Source organism: Barbus barbus, assembly GCF_936440315.1.
Source record: "Barbus barbus genome assembly, chromosome: 37".
NCBI lineage: Eukaryota > Metazoa > Chordata > Actinopteri > Cypriniformes > Cyprinidae > Barbus > Barbus barbus.
Window position 1 is genome coordinate 6428263 of NC_136715.1, and position 21609 is coordinate 6449871.

Consider the following 21609-nt stretch of genomic DNA (forward strand, 5'->3'; position numbering starts at 1 on the left):
CCTCTGACCCCTGCCTTGACCCGTTAGGCTTAATATACACTCAAATCAGAGAGCCTTGCTTCCACCAAACATGAGTTCACAGAGACAAAATCATCTTTGTGATGTCTGGATTACTGAAGATAGATGATATTTATAACCGTCAAAGACTGTGTTAGAATGTGCTGAGTGTTTTCTTTTTACATGTGGACCAGCGAACATGCCTGGATATCAGTGGCCGCCACGAGCCGTCACAGCTAAACGCAGTCCATGTAGCTGTTCTTCAAGGTTCATACACCTCAACTTTAGTCTTAATCTGTACTGTGTGAAGCGCAGACAAAAACTGAGCAGAAATGTCTTTTATGTCATTATTATTTGCCTGCTTTTCAGATTGATTCAGCATTTAATTTGGAGTCTTAAGATGCATGACGTGACAAAATAGGAATATATAAGCTGTTTGTAAGAATAGCATACATTGTCATCAAAAGATGAGATGTGGATTCTTCACAAACTTTATAAGTTTTGCCTGCTAAAAAAAGTACTTGGAAAATAACTTTTAATTGCCTAATCCCTTTACATCAAAGGAAAGCCATGTTATGTAAATAAAAACATATTTTCCATCATTTTTCTGGCATTCAATTCACTGAGTGAGCAATTTATAATCTTTGGGTTATAATAAGGCAAAGATCTCTAATATCTCTTGAAGTGTAACTTGATTTTTTGTCTACATAGGCACAAGTCATGAAAGTAATAAAATCTGTATCATAGACTTTATTTAAAAAAACTTCACTGTAAAAAATATCCTGAAAAATATTGTGTGTAAAATGTACATTATTGATGATAAAAATAAGTGATGTCACGCTGGGACTTCGGGGAATGTCCTTTTACTGTTTTCCCATAAATATGTATTTCTTTCAAAAACTATGTTAAAGTGGTCATGAAATGAGAAATCAAATTTCCCTTGATCGTTTATATAACTAAAATATCTCATTTGGATATTGTGGAATCGTCCTGATTCCAAATGCTGTAAAAGATGCGCTTCGATTAGGGTATTCAGAGGAGTGCCACAATGCATGAGTGTAGTGCTGCTTAATATTCTGGTTCAAATATGTAAGGCTAGGCAAAAAAATTGCAAGTCTTCCTCTCTATTTAAATCTTCAGACATGTTTATGAAGGCTGCTTTACAGTATGTACAGCGTGCATCTTCCACTGCTTGAAAACAAGGCACAGCGAATATGGGCTCCATTTCGTGGTACTCTCGTGAACGTGCATCAAAGACTGACATAGAAGAGAAGAAATTGTTGAATAAAGTCATTATTTTTGTTTTCTACAAAATGTATTCTCGTAGCTTCATAAAATTATGCTTGAACCACAGATGTCACGACTATTTTAACAACGTCCTTACTACCTTTCTGGGCCTTGAACGTGGTAGTTGCGTTGCTGTCTATGGAGGGTCAGAAAGCTCTTGGATTTCATCAAAAATATCTTAATTTGAGTTCCGAAAAGGTCTTATGGGTTTGGAATGACATGAGGGTGAGTAATTAATGACATAAATTTAATTTTAGTGTGAATTAACCCTTTAGCTAAGAACACTGCTGTTTATGAGAAATCTTAGTAGTAAAATCAAATGTTTTGTGAATACAGCCCCTGGTCACCTTCGCATTAATGGTATTGGTTGTAAATGCAATTCATCTATAGAGTAATTATGACCCTTTTGGCTTGCCATAGGGATAGCTTTGATGCATCCCTGGGGTTGCCAAGTCTGCGGTTTACTGCTTAATTGGGCTACGTTTATACTTTTGCCGCAGGTTGTTTTTGAAGTCTGCGGGTTAAAATGATCTCCCCGAAATGTAATTTCAAGAGAGGGAGACCTTCCCATGACGTTGGGGACAATCGAGGAAATATTACGATTAGGCTAGCTTTGGGCTAGTTTTGATTAGCAGTTGAGCTTGTTTTACAGACCTGGCAACCCTGTTTAAATGGCATTCAGAAGGACCCCAATATCAGAAAGTGATTGGATTGGATCGCGTAGAAGGATTGTACATTTGTTTGGAGAATTTTAGATTATATGTTTGTTCGGAGCATTTGAATGGGTTTTGTAAACGTGGCACAGTGTAATGGGAAGTCTGCAAAGAAACTTCTGTTGAAAGATGAAGCAACTAACTGTATTGGATCTGACAGCAGCTGCACTGCAAACTGTAAGTAAACAATTTCATAATGCTGTCTGTACACGACATCTGTTTTATATGGATGATGTTTTCAAAACAAGTACTCATGTGCATTAAAGTGGTGGTGCTGAAGCATATTCTTTGACAGAAAAAAAATTATATTTGTAAACAATGTATCAATCAAAATGGCAGATGGTTTAAAATGGACTCTTAAAATGTACTCCAGAAAAGGAATAAAACATTATTACATTTATTGGTTCAGCCTTAAATGCCTAAGATTCTTTGTGGACCTTGAAAAAAAAGATCCTCTGAGCATTGTCTGTGAAGCTCATGACCCTTTAGCTGGTTGTTCACTTAAGGTCACAATATATTCCACAACAATGAATAATGAAAATAAACACCTGTCTGCTAGTAAAGATATTTTATTTGTAGTGGCTGTCCCAGACCGCAAGCAGTGTCGGCCCAGATCCAGCCCATGGAATTCACACGGGCCAGATGTGGGCCGGATCTGGGCCAACAATGTTGCTGTCTGGGGTATATAATGAAACAAGATTTGAGATTCATCAGTGCATCTTCACCAAACTGTAGACATGATCTCGTTTGTTGGAGTGAATTGGTTTGTGAGGGATCGTGGAATACAGGTGATTAACATTCTTAAGAAAGAAGTTAAAAAAAAAGATAGAAAAGAAACACATGGAGTAAATGTGTTAGTATTCTGTTCATGATCAGTGTCTCATTTGGTTTGGTGGATAACAGTGTTCATACATACCACATTTTCCTCTGTATTTTCCCCGTTTCTGTTTTTTATTGACCAAAGCAACTGTAATGCAATTTAGAAGCATTTGAACCAGTCAAATCACTTTTAAAATGTTATTACCTTGATTAACAAACTCTCTACCATGAAGCTTTAGTGTATAAGCTTTGACACTTTGCACAGTATATCATCACAGACTAATTCTGTGCAACAGTGCTTTGACGAATTTAGTATTTGTCCTACTTCCTCCATATTAGCTCACTGGGATTGGCCGGCCAAGTTTTTCAGTGCCTAAATGTGGGAATGTAAAATCTAGGTTTTTGGCCATGCAGAGAGGAAGATTTGAGTTGTGAAACCACAGTGTATTAGGCCCAGACATTCGATTCCTCATGATATTACTACTGTAATGGACGAAACATTTCCTTTCCTGAGGGCTGGTAAATTCGATAGATGTAAAGAAAGAGCAAGTGTCTGTGGGATCTGTTGTGCTTTCCTGATGTGACTCTGGATGTTCGAAGCTTTTGAAAGAACAGCATGATGAAGAGGGTCAAACAAAGTCAATAGAAAACCATCCAAAACGAGGAAAAAATAAATATGGTGTCTGAAAGTTGCGGTTGGTTGTCAGTTTGTGTAAATGTATGTTTATGTCCAACTTTTTTCTCTTTTGATGTTATTTCTAGAGAGAAATTAATATTATATTACGTAAATATTTGCTTATTATCAACAAAGCTCACTCTATATTTTGTTGTAGATCATTAAACACTCCAGGTATAAAGCTGCAAATTTTAGAAGCTATTTTACTATTTTAGAAGCTCAACAGCCCTTCAAAACTGCTGCTTTCATTGTATTGACAGTGTAAATGTCCTGCAAAATAGCTCATTTTGTGACATGTATACATACTGCAGCTATTACAACAGCATGGCTTCATAGTAGAAGAGTCCAGGTGCTGAATTGACCTGCCTGCAGTCCAGATCTTTCATCTATAGAGAACATTTGGTGCATCATTAAACAAAAAATACATCAAAGACGACCACAAACTCTTCAGCAGCTGGAAACCTATAGCAGGCAAGAATGGGACCAAAATCCAACACCAAAACTCATAACCTCGATGCCCAGACATCTGTTTTGAAAAGAAGAGATGCTACACCATGGTAAACATGCCCCCATCCCAACTACTTTGAGACCTGTAGCAGGCATCAAATTTAAGATGAGCTCATTTTGTGCATAAAATTGTACAATTTCTCAATTTAAACATTTATGTTATCTACGTTCTATTGTGAATAAAATATTGGCTCATGTGATTTGAAAGTCTTTTAGTATTAATTTTATTCAAATTTTCAAAAACGTCCCAATTAACATTTCCAGAATTCGGGTTGTATGTCAGGTAGGTTCACATGTAGCCCTTTTAATACAATCAGATTTTGAGTTCACATAACTTTTTCAATCAAGTTGAAGTACATTGCATTTTCAGTAATATTTGAGTGAGATGAACTCATTTGATTTAAATAATTTAAACTTCAGTTTTACAGTGCAGAGTACTCCTCCCATCCTTGGCTGGAATAGGAATAATGAGTGAGGAGTTGAAGCAGAGGAGGGATGCTGGAAAACCTCTCGCATTGATTGGGTAGAGCAGTTGAACATGCTCGTCCAAAACTTTGTTAATAAAACAACATGAAATGTAATCAGGTAATGGAAGCAACTGCATGCAGACATAAACAAGCAGTTCAGATGGTCAATGATCATAAACTAAAATGATAATGATGATAATAAAAAAAGAAGAAAAGACAAAACCACTAGGCGACTATGATTATTTTATGAAATTGTTCCAGTTCAAATCTCCACTGTGAAATTTATTTTTGGGATTCATGTAACTGTTAAAAGCAACATAGCTGAATAAAGAAGTATATTCATAAAGACTAAATTACATTTAATATCTAATACTTCATTGATGGTACAACTGATGCAACAACTGAATTGAACAGAAACAGAAAGTAAACAGGTCATCCATGTTTTGAGGAGCACACAGAGGAAGTTAATAGAGATGTTGTTTCTAGCTGGCCAGAGGTGTAGTTCAGTTCTGTGAGAACATCAGCAGAACCTGCAGAGATACAGACTTTATTATCATGTTTCTATATCCTGGAGTTCAGTTTATGCACAACTAAACCTGTACATTGTACTTACTGGTAAAGCGGCACAGACACATGAATCCTATGAGTCCACACAGAAATAATGCCATGAGTCTGTCAGAAGAAAATCATTTTTAATAATTAATTTTTTAAATATAAATTTCATTATAATTACAATTATTTAAGCCATGTTTATATTGCAATAAGGGAACATACATGAATAATCGCACTAAATCAGGAAAATTATTTGCATTTTTTTTTTTTATTATCATATAGTGCTGTGAAAAGGTGTTTGCCCCATCCTCATTTCTTCTGTTTCAGAACTGAAAACAAAACAACAACAAAACAATTGCAACCTTAGAAAACATTTAATGCTGTGAAAGATTGATCTCTAGTTATCAGAAGTGTTTGGTTGCAGTTGTTGCCGTTAAAATTGTTGCTGTTTGCAGGTTTGTTTGTTTTTATGAATGCTTCAATAAAAATAAAAACTGTATAAGTTGCATTTAATTTGAAGATCTAAAACTACTTAGTATTAAAAATGCACAAAAAGAGAAAAAAATTATGATGGGGGAAATACATTTTCAAACCACTGTGTACCATATGATATGATCATGAAAGCAGGACATTTCAAGGTTTGTGTTAGATTTGACAAATATTCAGAATAGCACTTTGTGTTGTGAGTGAATGAACAACATTCAGAGTGAGTTTGAACAGTGTGAGGAACAGCTGCAACAGAAAAGATCTCAGATTAAATCATATTAGAGTAAAAACTGAACAACTACATAATGATTACAGACATCAGTGTTTCTATCTAGATCATATCACTGTAAATATAAATGTCTTATAATAATTTTTTATTTAACATTTAAAACACAGATTTAATGTTCTTACATGTTCCTGTCTCTCTGGTGGAATCAGGCGGAGTAGAGGCTGCTGTGAAAACAGCTGATATAACCAACAGTGTGTCAGATGTGATGTGATACGACAGACATGTAATTATACAGATACAGTATTTAGTGAATCAGTTGCCACTGACAATGGTCGGGTATACAGTTTAGTTGAACTTATATAACACTGTTTGTCTGCTAAATGCTTTGAGTGAACAGCTACAGTCACATTTCAAGAAAGCCATGAAATAAACAGATACACTCACTAAGAAAGGTTTGTTTGTTTGCTTTTCGAAAAAGCAGTTTAACATGAAATGCAAAATGCCTCTGTTTGCTTGCCTAATACGTTTCATTTTAAAAATGATATTCACTCACAAGCGTTTGTGGGAGCTGCTGCAGTTTTACCAGTAGAGATCATTATTGAGGCTGCAAAGAGATTTCAATAATGTTACAAGCTGCATTTAGTGTGCCAATAATTTTAGCAGCGTTATTAATACAGTATAACATGCAATAATAAAATATTAACATTAAAACATCATCCACCTAGTTGTTTTAAACAACTCATTCAAAATAAAAAGCAAATTAGTATTCAAACGTTTTTTATATACATTGTAAAATCTGTGATGGTGTACAGTGTAATAAATACTGGTATGTTGATAAGTAAGGTATATGTCACACATATGTTTATTTTAAAAATAAATGTCACCCATGAGTTTTTATGACCGTTTGTAAAGCTTTAACAGTAGAGGTCACTGTTCAGACAAAAACATAGGATGCAATGTTAACGTGTCCATTTAGTTTGGAAATAAAACTATAAATATCAGTGGTATTAATATTACAACACAAAATACAATAATATAATATAATATAATATAATATAATATAATATAATATAATATAATATAATATAATATAAGAAATGCTATACTATGAGAATCCTCTACAGATATATTGAGATGTAAAGTTACTCACTTGTTTTTGTGGCTGTTGTCAAAGTGTTACCAGTAGAGGTCGCTGTTGAGACTATCACATAAAGGACAAATACAAGTAGGTATATGGTCATTTGTTCCGTTTTATTGTTGTAAATAGATCAGTTATTTCAACATATTAAAATAATAATAATAAAAAACCTACTCTGGATTGTTACTGTCACTGGATCAGAATGAGGGGATTGTTTTAGAACTTGTCTCTTCTCCACAGTGAAGAAGCAGGTTATTCTCACTGATGAACTCTGACCTCCAGACCAAATACTGATCTGAGATCCAGTGAGTGAGAGCTGACATGATGAGCTCAGCTTTGAGTTACTTTCTCTTCCATTTATGATAAAGACACACGTCTCCATCTTCAGATCTTCAGTATTCTCACAGCTCAGCTCAACTGTGTCTGTTTCCAGAATAACCGAAGCAGACACTGACAACTTGGCCTGAGCAAGACCTTGACCAAATGAAGAAAAATAAAAGGTTCAGAGAGATCTCAGATTAGAAGCAGGTGATTCTTCACAAAGGTGCAAAAACCTTTACTTCCAGTCCCCTTTAATCCTGTCATTTTGGAGGGAAAACAACATCACAAACATCTAAAGTAGCATAGATTTGATGAATTCAGTGATGTTTTGTGGTATCAGTTGGTCTGACAAAATACAAACATCTGTATTATAATATCAACACTTCAAATGACATTCTATATTAACTACATTCGTTTGGTAGCACTTCACAATAAGGTGTCATTTGTTAACATAGTTAATGTATTAACTGACACGAACAAACAATGAACAATGCATTTATTACACTATAGTTATTAATCTTTGTTAATGGTAGTTAATGAAAATACAGTTGTTCTTTGTTTATTCGTGTTAGTTCACAGTGCATTATACGGTGGCCGAGAGAGCTCAACATGCTGCAAATAGATAAAAAAACACCTGCAAATTAAGAAAACAACTTCATCAATTTGACAACACATGCACTGCAAATGTTCACAACACAACCAAACAAAGAAACGTGTTGCAAATAAAACTCTTTATTTGGTTGTGTTGTGAACATTTGCAGTGCGTTTCTTTATTTGGTTGTGTTGTGAACATTTGAAGCGCATGTTCTGTCGAATTGATGAAGATGTTTCTTGATTTGCTGGTGCTTTTTCTATTTCTTGTGTTTTCTGAAGTTGCAGCGCGTTGAGCTCTCTCGACCACCGTAGTATTAACTAATGTTAACAAACAACTTGTGATCTTAATAAAGGCATTAGTAAATGCTGAAATTAACAATAAATAAGATTAATAAATGCTGTAGAAGTATTGTTCATTCGTAGTTCATGTCAACTAATGTTGTTAACTAAAATGAACTAATGAATGTAAAGTTAATGTAAAGTGTTACCATACATTTTTACTAATTTGCATTCATGACTTGCATGAATCATAATTTAAAAATTGCATTATATTACATTTGCCTTTTCCTGATATGTTAAAACTTATGAGTCACTAAAACATTTTACCTCTTTGTTTTACACATACAGTAACTATTTTACATTATAATATAAATAATGCTTGTAAAGTATGAAATGCTCTCACCTCTGATGGTGTATGTGTCACTGTGTGGTGATCTGATCTCAGGCTGAGTCTTGAGTGAATAAACACAGATCAGCTGTCTGCTGTTCACTGATCGTGGGAAGAGTTCACTATGACTTAAATAAAACATACAAAGACTCTCTCCAGACTGTCTCCTCTGAGAGACACCCTGATACAGAAGAACATCATCCTCAGTGTAGAGACTACAGATGAAATCAGCTCGGACTGAAAGTAGTATGTCACATGATATGATGAGCTGGACATCATCATCACTAACACTGATGAAGGGTTTCTGAAGTGAATCTGTTTGAAGAAAAATTATCCAGTCACTAAAAACACTGCAGTAACAGTTTCCAAACCAGAAGAACAGCAATGAAAAATCTCACCTAGAACCGTCACTGTGGCAGGAGGAGAGTGAGATGATGGTTTATGTATGCCTCCCTCATGTATTGCGTAGTAACAGTTAATGTAGATTAATCCAGGTGATTTTACAGCTGCCCATCTGAACACTTCAGCACCAGTGAGATCCAGATCACATGATGAACTGACTTTTATATTCTTCTCTTCTCTGTTTGTGTAGAAATAACACTGATTCACTGTAACATCTGCTGGCGTCTCACACCTGATCTTCACTGAGCTGGACTCTATTATGACATCTGAAGATACATTTACAGTAGGAGATTCTGAAACATCACAAAACAGATCAATTACTACATTACATCTAATCACCAACCGTGTTTACAAGCACAGCATTTTATGACGTCTACATTCTGGCTGAGACTTTAGTCATTCAAATTCAAAGTGCTTCAAGCTACTCAAATATTCCTGTATGAATATTAAACATTATTCATTATTAATTATCATTTAATAATTTTTAATCATCATCACTTTGTATGTTTCAATTTTCTATTTACAGATCAGACATGCAGAAATATTCTAGACAATGTAACTTCATCAAAGATGAGTCCAAATAAGAACATAATGATTTAAATATATATTAAACAACATAAATCACTTACTGTAAGACTGAACCTCCATCAGGAGCTGAAAAGCAATGAAGACAAACATCTCCATTACAGCAAGTGTGAGAAAAGAGACGGAATGAGACCTACACAACATGAGTGAATTAGGAAGTGGTACATCAGACCACAGGAAATCATATCTATACTGTGCATTTTTATGTAGATGGAATAGACAATAAGACTACACTTAAAGACACATGCAATGTAATGTGTATCATAGAGCATTAGCACTAGTGTTAATAACCCAGACATTTTGTATTATTTACTCTATTATTGATTATGGGGTTTAAATTAATTTTAAATGTCATAATTTAGATATAAATGGTAATTCTCTATCCTGACTTTAGCTCTCTGATTTGACCGCTCCATTAGAAGGGATGTGTCTGCTGTAAAACATCAATGTAAACAGCCACTGCTATGATTGGCTAACATCCTTGCATGTGAAATAATCTCTCTCAAAAACTTTTACTGTGTTTTTTACTGTAACAGGATTAACTAATTATAAAAAGTGTTGATTAAATAAGGAATAATTGATGATGGGTCATTGAATTATTACAAAAATAATGCACACCCAAGATAGTAATGCAGGTTGCAGCATTGCACTGGAGCCGAATAAAGTCATGTCTACTGAGCAGTTGGCACACAATGCAGTGAGCTCATTACTGCAATGCGATTTCTGCAAGCTCACAAACAGTTCCATCATACTAAAAAACAATGCAAATAAGAAACAATGTAAATAAGAGACTCATTGAGCAAGCTGTTGTTGACTATAACAGATTTTTATGGCGAAAATGCAGAAATCGAATCACCAATAGACTCATGTTTATCTCACAATAATGGTTTTAATGATGCTAACAGGAATAGTGTGAACTTCGTTTAATCGCTGTCTTGATTCACTATTGCATACAATGCAGTAAACCACTTTTTTTGATAGCTTTTCTCAATCATCTATATCAAGTAGCACCCAAACTTTCTTTCATGAACATGTGCAGATGAACAACTAAGTCTATTTCTAGCACGTCAAATTGGCTTCATCAGGTTATTGGAATTAAGTTACAGGTTTTTTTTCCCCCTCACTATTTTCACAAGATGTACATTTTCAAAACTCATAGTACAAAAATCCACACTGATCACACACAAGATAAGTTGTTCTGCATGTCTGTATGTATGAATGGAGCAGATGCATGTTTTTTTTTTTTTTTTTACAACATACACTGAAGCGTGCCTGACGCTTGCTGTGATTTCATTATCTGCCATCTCAATGAGGACATGAATACATAAACAACATCTCCAGAACTGCTCTGAGAGTTACTTCACAAGCATTTTACCGTTTCATTCGAGTAAAACCAGTGTCGTATCATATAGCTACACACACACAGAAATGTAAAGGTATTCAAGGCAACCCGTCAAAATGAAAAAGACATTATCTTAAAGACATTGTGCCAGAAATATATTATAATGTATGTGGTATTACTACTTTTGAAAAAAATAATAAATCTTTATTTTTAAAGAAATAATCACACAATATTTCTTCCACATTTTAATTGTAACAAAATAAAATGTTTAAATTTCATAAATTTAAAAGAAATTAAATTTGGGTGAAACTTGTATGCTGTTTTTCATACTTTATTACTTGCGAAAAAACTTGAAACACAATTTTAAATAAATATAAAGAATGGCATTGATTTTTGTACATTTTATTTTTGTTTGACTTTATTAATAAAAATAGTATGTTTTTTAATTAGCATGTTTTTGTGTTTTGCTTTGGTACTGAAATTGGTACCGAGAACCGTGGATTTTCACTGGTATCAGTTCTGTAGCTATAGGGATCAGGGCGTGGAGATGGGTAGGTTTAGGTAAATGTAAGGTGGGAGGAGTTGGATCTGGATCCAACCACGCCCCTGAATCTTGTGAAGTGAAGTGACATACGGCCAAGTATGGTGACCCATACTTGGAATTTGTGCTCTGCATTTAACCCATCCAACGTGCACACACACAGCAGTGAACACACACACACCGTGAACACACACCCAGAGCAGTGGGCAGCCATTTATGCTGCGGCGCCCGGGGAGCAGTTGGGGGTTCGGTGCCTTGCTCAAGGGCACTTCAGTCGTGGTATTGAGGGTGGAGAGAGCGCTGGAGATTCACTCCCCCCACCTACAATCCCTGCCGGCCCGAGACTCGAACCCGCAACCTTTGGATTACGAGTCCGACTCTCTAACCATTAGGCCACGACTTCCCTTGTGGGCTGCAGCGAGACGCTCCTCGACACTCTATCTCCGGCATTCGCCTCAACTCCATTTGAACTTGAATTTCATATAATGAAAAGTGCATTAAGTGCACACTGATCAGTAAAGTCTGATACAAAACCAACGCTGACGACGCAGGGTTGTTTAACTATTGATTTTTTTCCTATTGAGCCTTGCTGCAGAATAAAGCTCAGTCTAAGATCTTTGCTAAAAATACAAACAATCTAAATACATAAGTCCACTGTAGTCTGCAGACAAGTAAATAACAAACCTATACGTGACATACACACTTACCAGTCTAAATAAAGACACAACTGTTGCATTCTGCACAGGAATAAAACTTATATCTCGATTTTTCTATTTATTATAACAAACTTACCTCAGGCTGCCTCGAATGTCTTGCCGAGGAGGATGATGATGCTCTGTGAGCCTCCCTATTACTCATCTCGAATAACCCTATTCTTCTTCTTCTGATGTGGAAAATATCCGTGTTTTATAATTAATGTTCTTTAATATACTCTTATTACCATTAGTGTAGACTAATTACGGCTCCACAGTCCAGACATGTGCCCGCGCAACTGAAATACTACTTACGGTTCAATGAGCTGCCGATCAAAATCTCACGAGCCAATAAGAGCGAACCGCTGTTAAGCCCGCCCTCACGAGAGGTTTGTGCCAGAATGGCGAACGTAATTTTAGAAGCGCAAACAAAAACTTGGAGAGCGAAAACAAAAACGCTGGCAGCGCATCAAAAACAGCATTTAGCGAAAGTGAAGCTGAAAGTGAAGTCAACAAAGAATGCAGTTTGTTTGAAGATGTTACTTTTTTTTTGCTATGTAGTTGATTGTTTTTTTTATTTTCAGAGTGTTTTTCTCATCATTGTATATTTTTGTTCGATTTCGCAAAAGTTTCGTTCATTTTATTTGGCACAAAACTAATTCCATACTGATACTGTTAAAGAACTGACAGTCAAATCATAGATATCTGGAGTAATACAGAATAGTAAGGAGGGAAAAAAATTAGTTCAAAAGATTTACGATTTGTTCAGAAAGTTCAGCCTTTATTGAATGCTCAATTAGCATTTCTTACCAGGTGCTATTGGACTAGTGGGCCTTGCCACAGGTCACAGTATATTCCACAACAAACACTAAATGGTGAAAATAAACATCTACTTGTCTGTAGGTAATGATACTTTATTTACAGTGGCTGTACATAATAAACACAGACATGAGATTCATCAGTGCATCTTCACCAAACTGTAGACTTGATCTCCTGCATCTGAGTGAACTGGTTTGTCAGGAATTGTACAGTACAGGTGATAAACATTCTTAAGAAAGAAGAAAGAAAGACAGAAGAGGCATGCAGGATGAGTGTGTTAGTATTCTGGACGGTCATGTGTGTTTGGTGTGACAGTGTTCAAACATACCTCATTTTCCTCCAGATTTCCCTGTTTCTGTTGTTTATGGACCAAAACATCTGTAATGCAATGCAGAATCACTTTAGATCACTTAAAAAAATGCGTTGACCATCATACACTATGCAATTTTCTATGAAATCTGTTATGCTATCTGTTATTCTAGGAAATCTGTTATGTTTCTATGAAATCTGCATGAGGTAAGGAATTGTAGTGTGTTTGTTTTCACCGAAATATGGCTAAACGACAACATCCCGGACTCCGCAAACGCTAAGCGCTTCGTGAACTGTACAGCGCCATCAGTGAACAACAATCAAATTACCCCGACGGCTTTTTCATCATAGCCGGTGATTCACTCAAATTTAAAGACAGTTTTGCCAAAGTTCTACCAACATGTGAACTTTGCAACAAGGGGAAGAAACACACTGGACTTTGTTTACACAACAGTAAAGAGCTCTTACAAGGCTGAACCCCGCCCCCACCTCGGGTACTCGGACCACATCACTGTTATGCTAATCCCAGCATATAGACCACTTCTCAAACTCGCCAAACCAGTTCAAAAGCAGATCACAGTATGGCCAGACAATGCCACCTCAGCACTGCAGGACTGCTTCCAGGACACAGACTGGAACATGTTTAAAGAGGCAGCCACCTACAACAACCACACAGACCTGCATGAGTACACTGAAACTGTGACTGCTTACATCAAAAAGTGCACTGATGATGTGACAGTCACCAAGACCATGACCACACGTGCAAACCAGAAGCCATGGATGACAGCAGACTGTCTGGTACGGGAACTGCAGTGCTGCTGACCGCAAGACCCTCCAGCAGACAGTGAACACAGCTGCAAAGATCATCGGTGTCCCTCTCCCCTCATTACATGTTCCTCTCCCCACATTAACCTTACACGATGCTCCAGCAAAACCAACAGCATCGTGAAGGACTCCACCCATCCCTCACACAGTCTCTTCCAGCTCCTACCATCAGGAAGACGGTACCGGAGCATCAGAGCCCGCTCCGCCAGACTGCTCAACAGCTTTTTCCCCCAGGCTGTGAGAGCCCTGAACTCAAATCAACCCGCCCCCCTCTGAAACCCCATGCAAACCCCTACCTCCTGAAACATGGATATTAATACTTATATATAGTATACTTTTAGTTAAAAATCTGCCAGTAGGTTAGTTGTGTATAGGTTTATAGTGTTTTTTACTTCATTGTTGTATGTCTGTATTTATGTAGCACCGTGGTCCTGCGAGGCACGACATTTCGTTCCACTGTATGTCCCCACATGTAGCGGAATGACAATAAAGCTCAACTTGACTTGACTCAAATCTGCAGACTGGCTCTGACTTTCAACAACTAGCTTGGACGTCTCCAGACTGTAAACCGGTGGGCAAAAGTCATGTAGCGTATTCCAACCTTTAGCTTTGTTAGCATTTTAGCACTTCTGATTCTGCCATCCTGAAGTCAATGGGTTTTTTAAATGGCTTTTGGTAAATGCCTAAAATAAGATCTGTGTTTTTTCATGTTATTATTATATGACATAAAGTACGGCAGTAATATATTAAGTAGTATAATACCCCTTTGTGATTTTCATTGATTTTATAGCTTTTATGTGTCTTGAAAAAGGCACACCAGACACCAGACTCATCTACTCAATATTCTGCTTTTACACCCTCATTGTGTTTATAATCGTGCTTTTACAAACTATTCTAACTCATAATTTAAGGGAAAATAGTTTTTTTAAATAATGACTTGTCAGAAGCAGGACCATAGCCTTTTATCACTACTGGGGAAAAGGCCCCCATCAAAAAAGTGTGCCCATATTTTGATAGTTCTTTTTAATCCTGCTTTGGATATAAATGGACATAAATCATCTTTTCCATATAGGCAGAGGGTGAACCAACTCCAGGGTAAGGCTAAAAGTAGCCTAATGTTAGTGTAACCTGTTAACTACGCACATTATAAACCCGTCTTTTTAGTACCAGATATGGGTGTCATGCCATCCGATATTTTTAAGATGACTGTTGTTTATGATGAGATAATTTGTGAGAGAGCAGAATTCAGTCAGCAGGTGCGTGCACTGAACAAAACTCCATAAAGTGCAACACTATAAAAACCTGTAAAAAGAAATATGATGCAACATTAGCAGATCTAAATTTAATACTACAATCAACACTTTTCAATTAATTTTTCAATTTATTCGCAACATCCGTAATAGATATAATTTAATGTGTAAGGACATTTTGTCCCAAGCCCCCGTTAATTTCTGACCCGTGGCCAGGAGAAGGCTAAACTTTCCCAGCCTTACACGAGCTCCGCCTGTGGTCTTTATCTTTGGCACAGAGTTGTTTATAAGCTGCATGCACAATAAAGAGCTTCTTTGTCATTGACAAACGATAAAAGACATTTGCGGGTTTCTCCTGGCTGGAAGCTTAATGGTGGTGACGTTGAAGTCATGTGACCATTTTGGAACAAATCGTGTAATAGTGCGTTCACACCAGACTCGACTTGAATAAATTGCGCTATTCGCATGTAGTTGGACGCTTGAACATTTTAAGAATGAAACTTTTGTTGGTCATAGAGCTTATTTTCTGCAATAATCTAAAAGCCAATTGACATTTTTATTGGGTTTTTGTAGAGGGAATCAGGGAGATGCTTCTGGGCTGGCCTCTGAAAATATGTCATTGCAGCAAACTACACAACAATGGGGAAAGACTTTCATGTTAAATTAAATCGTATGGACTACTTTTATGAGAAGTTTATGGTAAATGATTTTCATTTTGATGTGAACTGTTCCTTTAAGAGAAAATGTGGCTAATAATACTGATCTTCTGATGACTTGAAAGAGGAAATGGGTGCAGTACCAGTTTCTGAGAAGCTATGCTCACAGAACAGTGTTTCTAACTATAAGATCAGACGGTGATATCGGCTAGCTGCTATGTTTTATCTGCTTTATTTTATCTGAGATCACTTCCTGAGAATGATGTTCTCTTACCTGCAGATATGGGCTGAGATGTGGCTGGTACAGAAGTGATCAGAGAATATGTCTCTGCAGATCCAGAACAACTCTAAATAACATAATCAGTAATTAAGGTAAAGTCCCTTAGAACAATTCATATGAATTATTGTTAAAATACAAGTATTTAGTGTCAATATTATGGTGATACTCACCATACCAATTCCTTGGCTGGGCACATCAGGTTTTACTGACCTCGTTTTATTGCTAAAAACGAAATATCAATCTTTATGGCTTCTTTTCATACATGCATATATCAGATAAGCAGCTAAACATTTACACATACAGCTCCTGGACTACAAAATAGATTACTAACAAACATAGACTACTGAGTTGAATGAATATAAAACTTACAGTTTTCTTCTTTTTTTACCTAGAAAACAATAAGCTTCAGTATTATATATTCAGTTTTTAATCCTGTATTTCACTTTGTTCGACTATCTGTTGTTTTAAAAATAAATTGGCATTGACATTGAAATGCTTACATGCAAATCGGCACAGACAGATGAGTCCCATGAGTCCAGATAAAATTACAGCAACACCAGTGGAAAGCAACACTATAAACCATATATGTGTGTCAAAACAAAACAAACACTTTAATCCACGTTTATGTGTATTATGATATATTTAATATGGTTACTGTAGATACATTAGTCAACCTGAAATTTTAAGTGATAAAAGAAGTGATACATGTAGTATTATTTATTGATTGATTGATTGTATGTATGCAAAGAAGTAAATGTTATGCAGAGTTTTGAAAAAAAAAATGCAATGGTCAAATCAATTTGAATATGAAAGAAAAAGATTTAGAATAATACCTTTGTACTGTAGTGTTGGTGGACCTTCAGTAAGAGGCACTGAAACACTAGAAAATTCTGCATCAGAAAAGACTTCAAATGAAATCACACTTGACTGATGCATGATGATGGTTTTATACAATAGTGTTTCAGTATTTGATGAAGTTGCATAAAAAGAAACATTTTCCTTATATATGGCATTGTACTTATTTTTAAAAACGATACAGTACCTGTTCTGCGGGACACTGGGGTTTCAGATGTAGAAATGATAGTGTCCATTTGTGAAGTTTTTTGTGTGGTTGTTGTTGTTGTTGAAACTGCAGCGAGAACATCTTAAGTTATATTTAGCAAAGACTGGCATATGTATATTTCTTTACATTCTACTGAACTCAGCATTGTAGCAATAACCATAACCATAATCAGATAACTGGACAGTTGTATATTGTATGATACAGAAGAAGCATTCATATGTATGATGAATGTATGTGTAAGTCTGTAAAAATGAAATGCATTATTCAAGAACAGCATAATCATGAACCACGTCATTATTGAATTCGATGCTAATGCTTCCCATGCTTTTGTATAAACTGAATCCCAGCTATATTTTTCAATATGACTTTAGAATCCAACATATTGAAGTGGACTGGGGAAAAAATACAAGGTCCTGAAACATTTTTAAGAGTTGAATTTTAACTTGAACTTCACATTTTTAGAAAGACGTGTCGTGCTCCAGATGTTGCAGAAGACATGACACACAATCTCAACGGTTGAGCACGTCTGTCTGGTGCATTTACATATAAAATGAGTAACGGAATAGAAAAAACATTCTGTGCCATAACCATGTTGAAAAAGCAGCATAATCATGAACCATGTCATTATTTAATTCTCTACTGCTTAGTGCTTACCATGTACAAATAAACTTTGAAAATGAATCCCAGCTGTATTTTTAATATGACCTTTGAATCCAACCAACATATCAATTTTACACAAGGGCAGAATTTTATCATTGATAACTTACACATTGTTTCCTTTGCTGTCTTGGTTGGTAGGTTTGTATTGGAATGAAGGTCTACTAATATAAAAATAACATATCACCAGGAAAATAAATGCTCAGAAGGTAATCATTTCTCAATGAATCTAGAATCATCAGAAAATTTCAGTAACTTACAAGTTTTACTGTACGTTGTGGTTTCAGAAGTCGACATTATAGTTAAAGCTGTTGAAAAAAACAGTGAAATAACACATCACCAGGAAAATAAATGCTCAGAAGGTAATCATTTCTCAATGAATCTAGAATCATCAGAAAATTTCAGTAACTTACAAGTTTTACTGTATGTTGTGGTTTCAGAAGTCGACATTATAGTTAAAGCTGTTGAAAAAAACAGTGAATTTTGCACTGACATATAAGTAAATGTTCAACAAATAATAATGAACCTGACAGAATGATTGTCATTTAGAAGACATTTGGAACAGAGTAAGAATAACTGATTTACAAACTCATTTACTCACAGGTTTTCATGGCTGTTGTAGTAGTTTGTTCAGTGGTGGTAGACGTAGAGACAACTGCAGAGACAATTTATCAGAATTACAGGGGGTCAATTCACATTATTTATTATATGTGTTGTATTATATTACATTATCTTGGTAAATGTACATTATTTGCAACCTTTAAAGCAAAGTTTGTTTCCTGAAAGTAAAGGTCCTTCAAATAAAAAAAATAGCACAGGTCACATACTTGTGATGTAACTTGACATCACCTCTACATGAGTATGAAAATAAAAACCTTACTCTGGATTGTTACTGTCACTGGATCAGAATGAGGGGATGGTTTTAGAACTTGTCTCTTCTCCACAGTGAAGAAGCAGGTTATTCTCACTGATGAATTCTGATCTCCAGACCAAATACTGATCTGAGATCCAGTGAGTGAGAGCTGACATGATGAGCTCAGCTTTGAGTTACTTTCTCTTCCATTTATGATAAAGACACACGTTTCCATCTTCAGATCTTCAGTATTCTCACAGCTCAGCTCAACTGTGTCTGTTTCCAGAATAACTGAAGCAGACACTGACAACTTGGCCTGAGCAAGATCTTGACCAAATGGAAAAAAAAATGGATGGTTGATATGGCGGAAAAATGGATGGTTCGAATGTTGGTTGATATTCTCAAGTAAACTAACTGTCAATTACGGAGCAATGGCTCTTTATTTGCATCATCTTCATTTTATTGCCGCTGTGTAAAAATCATCATCAAGTCATAATCAGTCAGACACATGATGAGCTCATATTGAGCATATTGCTAAAGGATACTTTAATTAAAATTCTTCAACACATATATTTTTGTAGTCACAAAGTTCAAAAGGTGCTGCAAAACATAATGTTAAGAGCTTATAAAGAACATTTTAAAATATTTAATATTTAATAAAAATCACTTTTTGTTAAATTTCTCCTCAATAATTGCAGAAATGAGATTCCATAGATTTGTCAGACATAGTCTGGCTCTCTGACATCTCAACTATAATCACATGATTAAATCAAACAGCTCTTCCTTCCTGTCTAAATGTATCAGACTGTTCACTTGTCAAAAGTCACACTGTGGTTAGTGTTTATCTGAAATGGACCTACAAGTTGTTCTGTGTAGGACTTCATAGATTACTGATTCAGTGCCTGACACACTGATCTATATAATGACTGGATTGCTCTAACTGATCAATAGTCCTCCAAAGATTTCATAGTATCCTACTGCCCTACATACTGGCTACAGAATTATACTGGCATCTCTAATCATGGAATGTGTTCATGTTTTTAAAAAATAAAATCATAATAGTGATAACTAACCTTTGATGTGTCACTGAATGTAAGTAATGAATGTAAAGTTAATGTAAAGTGTTACCATACATTTTTACTCATTTGCATTCATGGCTTGCATGAATCATAATTTAAAAATTGCATTATATTACATTTGCCTTTTCCTGATATGTTAAAACTTATGAGTCACTAAAACATTTTACCTCTTTGTTTTACACATACAGTAACTATTTTACATTATAATATAAATAATGCTTGTAAAGTATGAAATGCTCTCACCTCTGATGGTGTATGTGTCACTGTGTGGTGATCTGATCTCAGGTTGAGTCTTGAGTGAATAAACACAGATCAGCTGTCTGCTGTTCACTGATCGTGGGAAGAGTTCACTATGACTTAAATAAAACATACAATGACTCTCTCCAGACTGTCTCCTCTGAGAATCACGCCGATACAGAAGAACATCATCCTCAGTGTAGAGACTACAGATGAAATCAGCTCGGACTGAAAGTGGTATTTCACATGATATGATGAGCTGGACATCATCACTAACACTGATGAAGGGTTTCTGAAGTGAATCTGTTCGAAGAGAGATGATCCAGTCATTAAAAACATTGTAGTTTCCAAACCAGAAGAACAGCAGTGAAATATCTCACCTAGAACCGTCACTGTGGCAGGAGGAGAGTGAGATGATGGTTTATAAATGCCTCGCTCATGTATTGTGTAGTAACAGTTAATGTAAATTGATTCAGGTGATTTTACAGCTGCCCATATGAGCACTTCAGCACCAGTGAGATCCAGATCACATGATGAACTGACTTTTATATTCTTCTCTTCTCTGTTTATGTAGAAATAACACTGATTCACTATAATATCTGCTGGCGTCTCACAGCTGATCTTCACTGAGCTGGACTCTATTATGACATCTGAAGATACATTTACAGTAGGAGATTCTGAAACAGCACAAAACAGATCAATTACTACATTACATCTAATCACAGAAAATGTTTACAGGCACAATAATACTCCAATATTAATCACATATTTTTTGGTTCTAAAAAACAAAATAAGACAACTGCTGATTATATACAAAAATATTTTACAGCAAAACTAATATGTCAGGTAGGTCCACTTGTAGATCTACTAATCAGATGTTGAAATATTTTAGACAATGACACTTTGTTCACTACAAATGTGAACATACAGTATTTAATCGACATTAAACAATAGAGATCACTTACGGTAAGACTGAACCTCCTTCAGGAGCTGAAAAACTATGAAGACGATCAACTCCATTACAGCGAGTGTGAGTACAGAGACTCACACAATAGATGAATTAGGAAGTAACACATCAGACCACAGGAAATCATACGCTTTGTGGAGCGCGTTTTATGAAGATGAGAGTGATCATGATGTCACACTCACAGTTGTGTGCACTGTGAACATTTACTCTAGTATAGCACTTTTCAAACAGTGGGTCGCAAGTTTTAGGTGGACATAACTTTAATTTAAAGATTTCACCAGTATTCACCAGTTCATGTGCGTGTTAAAAGCAATGTGTATGTTCAAATAATCGAATAAAGAATTATATACATTTAGACTAAATTAGATCTAATATTTAATACTTTAGCTAAATGAACAGAAAGGACATCCATGTTTTGAGGAGCACACAGAGGAAGTTAATACAGATGTTGTTTCCAGCTGGCAGGAGGTGTAGTCACCTGCTTCGAATGATATCAGTCGATTGAATGGCCGTTATCAGTGGTTATCAGGTCACAGATATGGACCAGAAGGGATGTGCTGAGCCTACTGGTAGCTGAGAAGGCTGTTATCATCGATCAA

The 21609-nt window shown here is 35.8% G+C and overlaps 2 protein-coding genes across 3 annotated transcripts; both read right to left on the reverse strand.

The window, feature by feature from the left end:
- Positions 1–4202: 4202 nt before the first annotated feature.
- Positions 4203–9582, reverse strand: LOC306857158 (uncharacterized protein). The gene is made up of 9 exons (XM_079396899.1): positions 9485–9582; positions 8852–9148; positions 8469–8768; positions 7046–7345; positions 6884–6934; positions 5916–5969; positions 5718–5750; positions 5080–5138; positions 4203–4996 (listed from the first exon to the last, which is right to left on the reverse strand). The coding sequence occupies exons 1-8, from the start codon at positions 9537–9539 to the stop codon at positions 5107–5109; spliced, it is 1122 nt and encodes a 373-aa protein (XP_079253025.1). The 5' UTR covers positions 9540–9582; the 3' UTR covers positions 4203–4996; positions 5080–5106.
- A 3189-nt stretch (positions 9583–12771) lies between these two features.
- LOC306856834 (uncharacterized protein) lies at positions 12772–21127 on the reverse strand. Of its 2 annotated transcripts, XM_079396321.1 has the most exons (16): positions 21009–21127; positions 20424–20720; positions 20050–20346; positions 18755–19054; positions 18476–18529; positions 18288–18335; positions 18135–18182; positions 17985–18038; positions 17197–17283; positions 16988–17044; positions 16655–16726; positions 16524–16542; positions 16325–16376; positions 16149–16221; positions 13163–13212; positions 12782–13063 (listed from the first exon to the last, which is right to left on the reverse strand). In XM_079396321.1, the coding sequence occupies exons 1-16, from the start codon at positions 21061–21063 to the stop codon at positions 12974–12976; spliced, it is 1653 nt and encodes a 550-aa protein (XP_079252447.1). In that variant the 5' UTR covers positions 21064–21127; the 3' UTR covers positions 12782–12973. The 2 variants fall into 2 exon arrangements, with proteins under 2 accessions (XP_079252448.1, XP_079252447.1); XM_079396322.1 differs by lacking the exon at positions 18755–19054 and having other exon boundaries at positions 12772–13063.
- Positions 21128–21609: the final 482 nt, after the last annotated feature.

Excerpts from the sequence above, each read along its gene's own strand:
- LOC306857158 (XM_079396899.1), bottom strand. The coding sequence starts at position 9,539 with ATGGAGATGTTTGTCTTCATTGCTTTTCAGCTCCTGATGGAGGTTCAG. Across the intron at positions 5,751-5,915 it reads CACCAGAGAGACAGGAACAT|CTGTTCCTCACACTGTTCAA; the intron begins GTAAGAACATTA and ends TTTCTGTTGCAG. Across the intron at positions 5,139-5,717 it reads TGTTCAAACTCACTCTGAAT|ACTCATGGCATTATTTCTGT; the intron begins GTTGTTCATTCA and ends TTCTTCTGACAG.
- LOC306856834 (XM_079396321.1), bottom strand. The coding sequence starts at position 21,063 with ATGGAGTTGATCGTCTTCATAGTTTTTCAGCTCCTGAAGGAGGTTCAG. Across the intron at positions 19,055-20,049 it reads TGACACATACACCATCAGAG|ATCTTGCTCAGGCCAAGTTG; the intron begins GTGAGAGCATTT and ends CATTTGGTCAAG. Across the intron at positions 13,213-16,148 it reads ATCTCAGCCCATATCTGCAG|ATGTTTTGGTCCATAAACAA; the intron begins GTAAGAGAACAT and ends ATTGCATTACAG.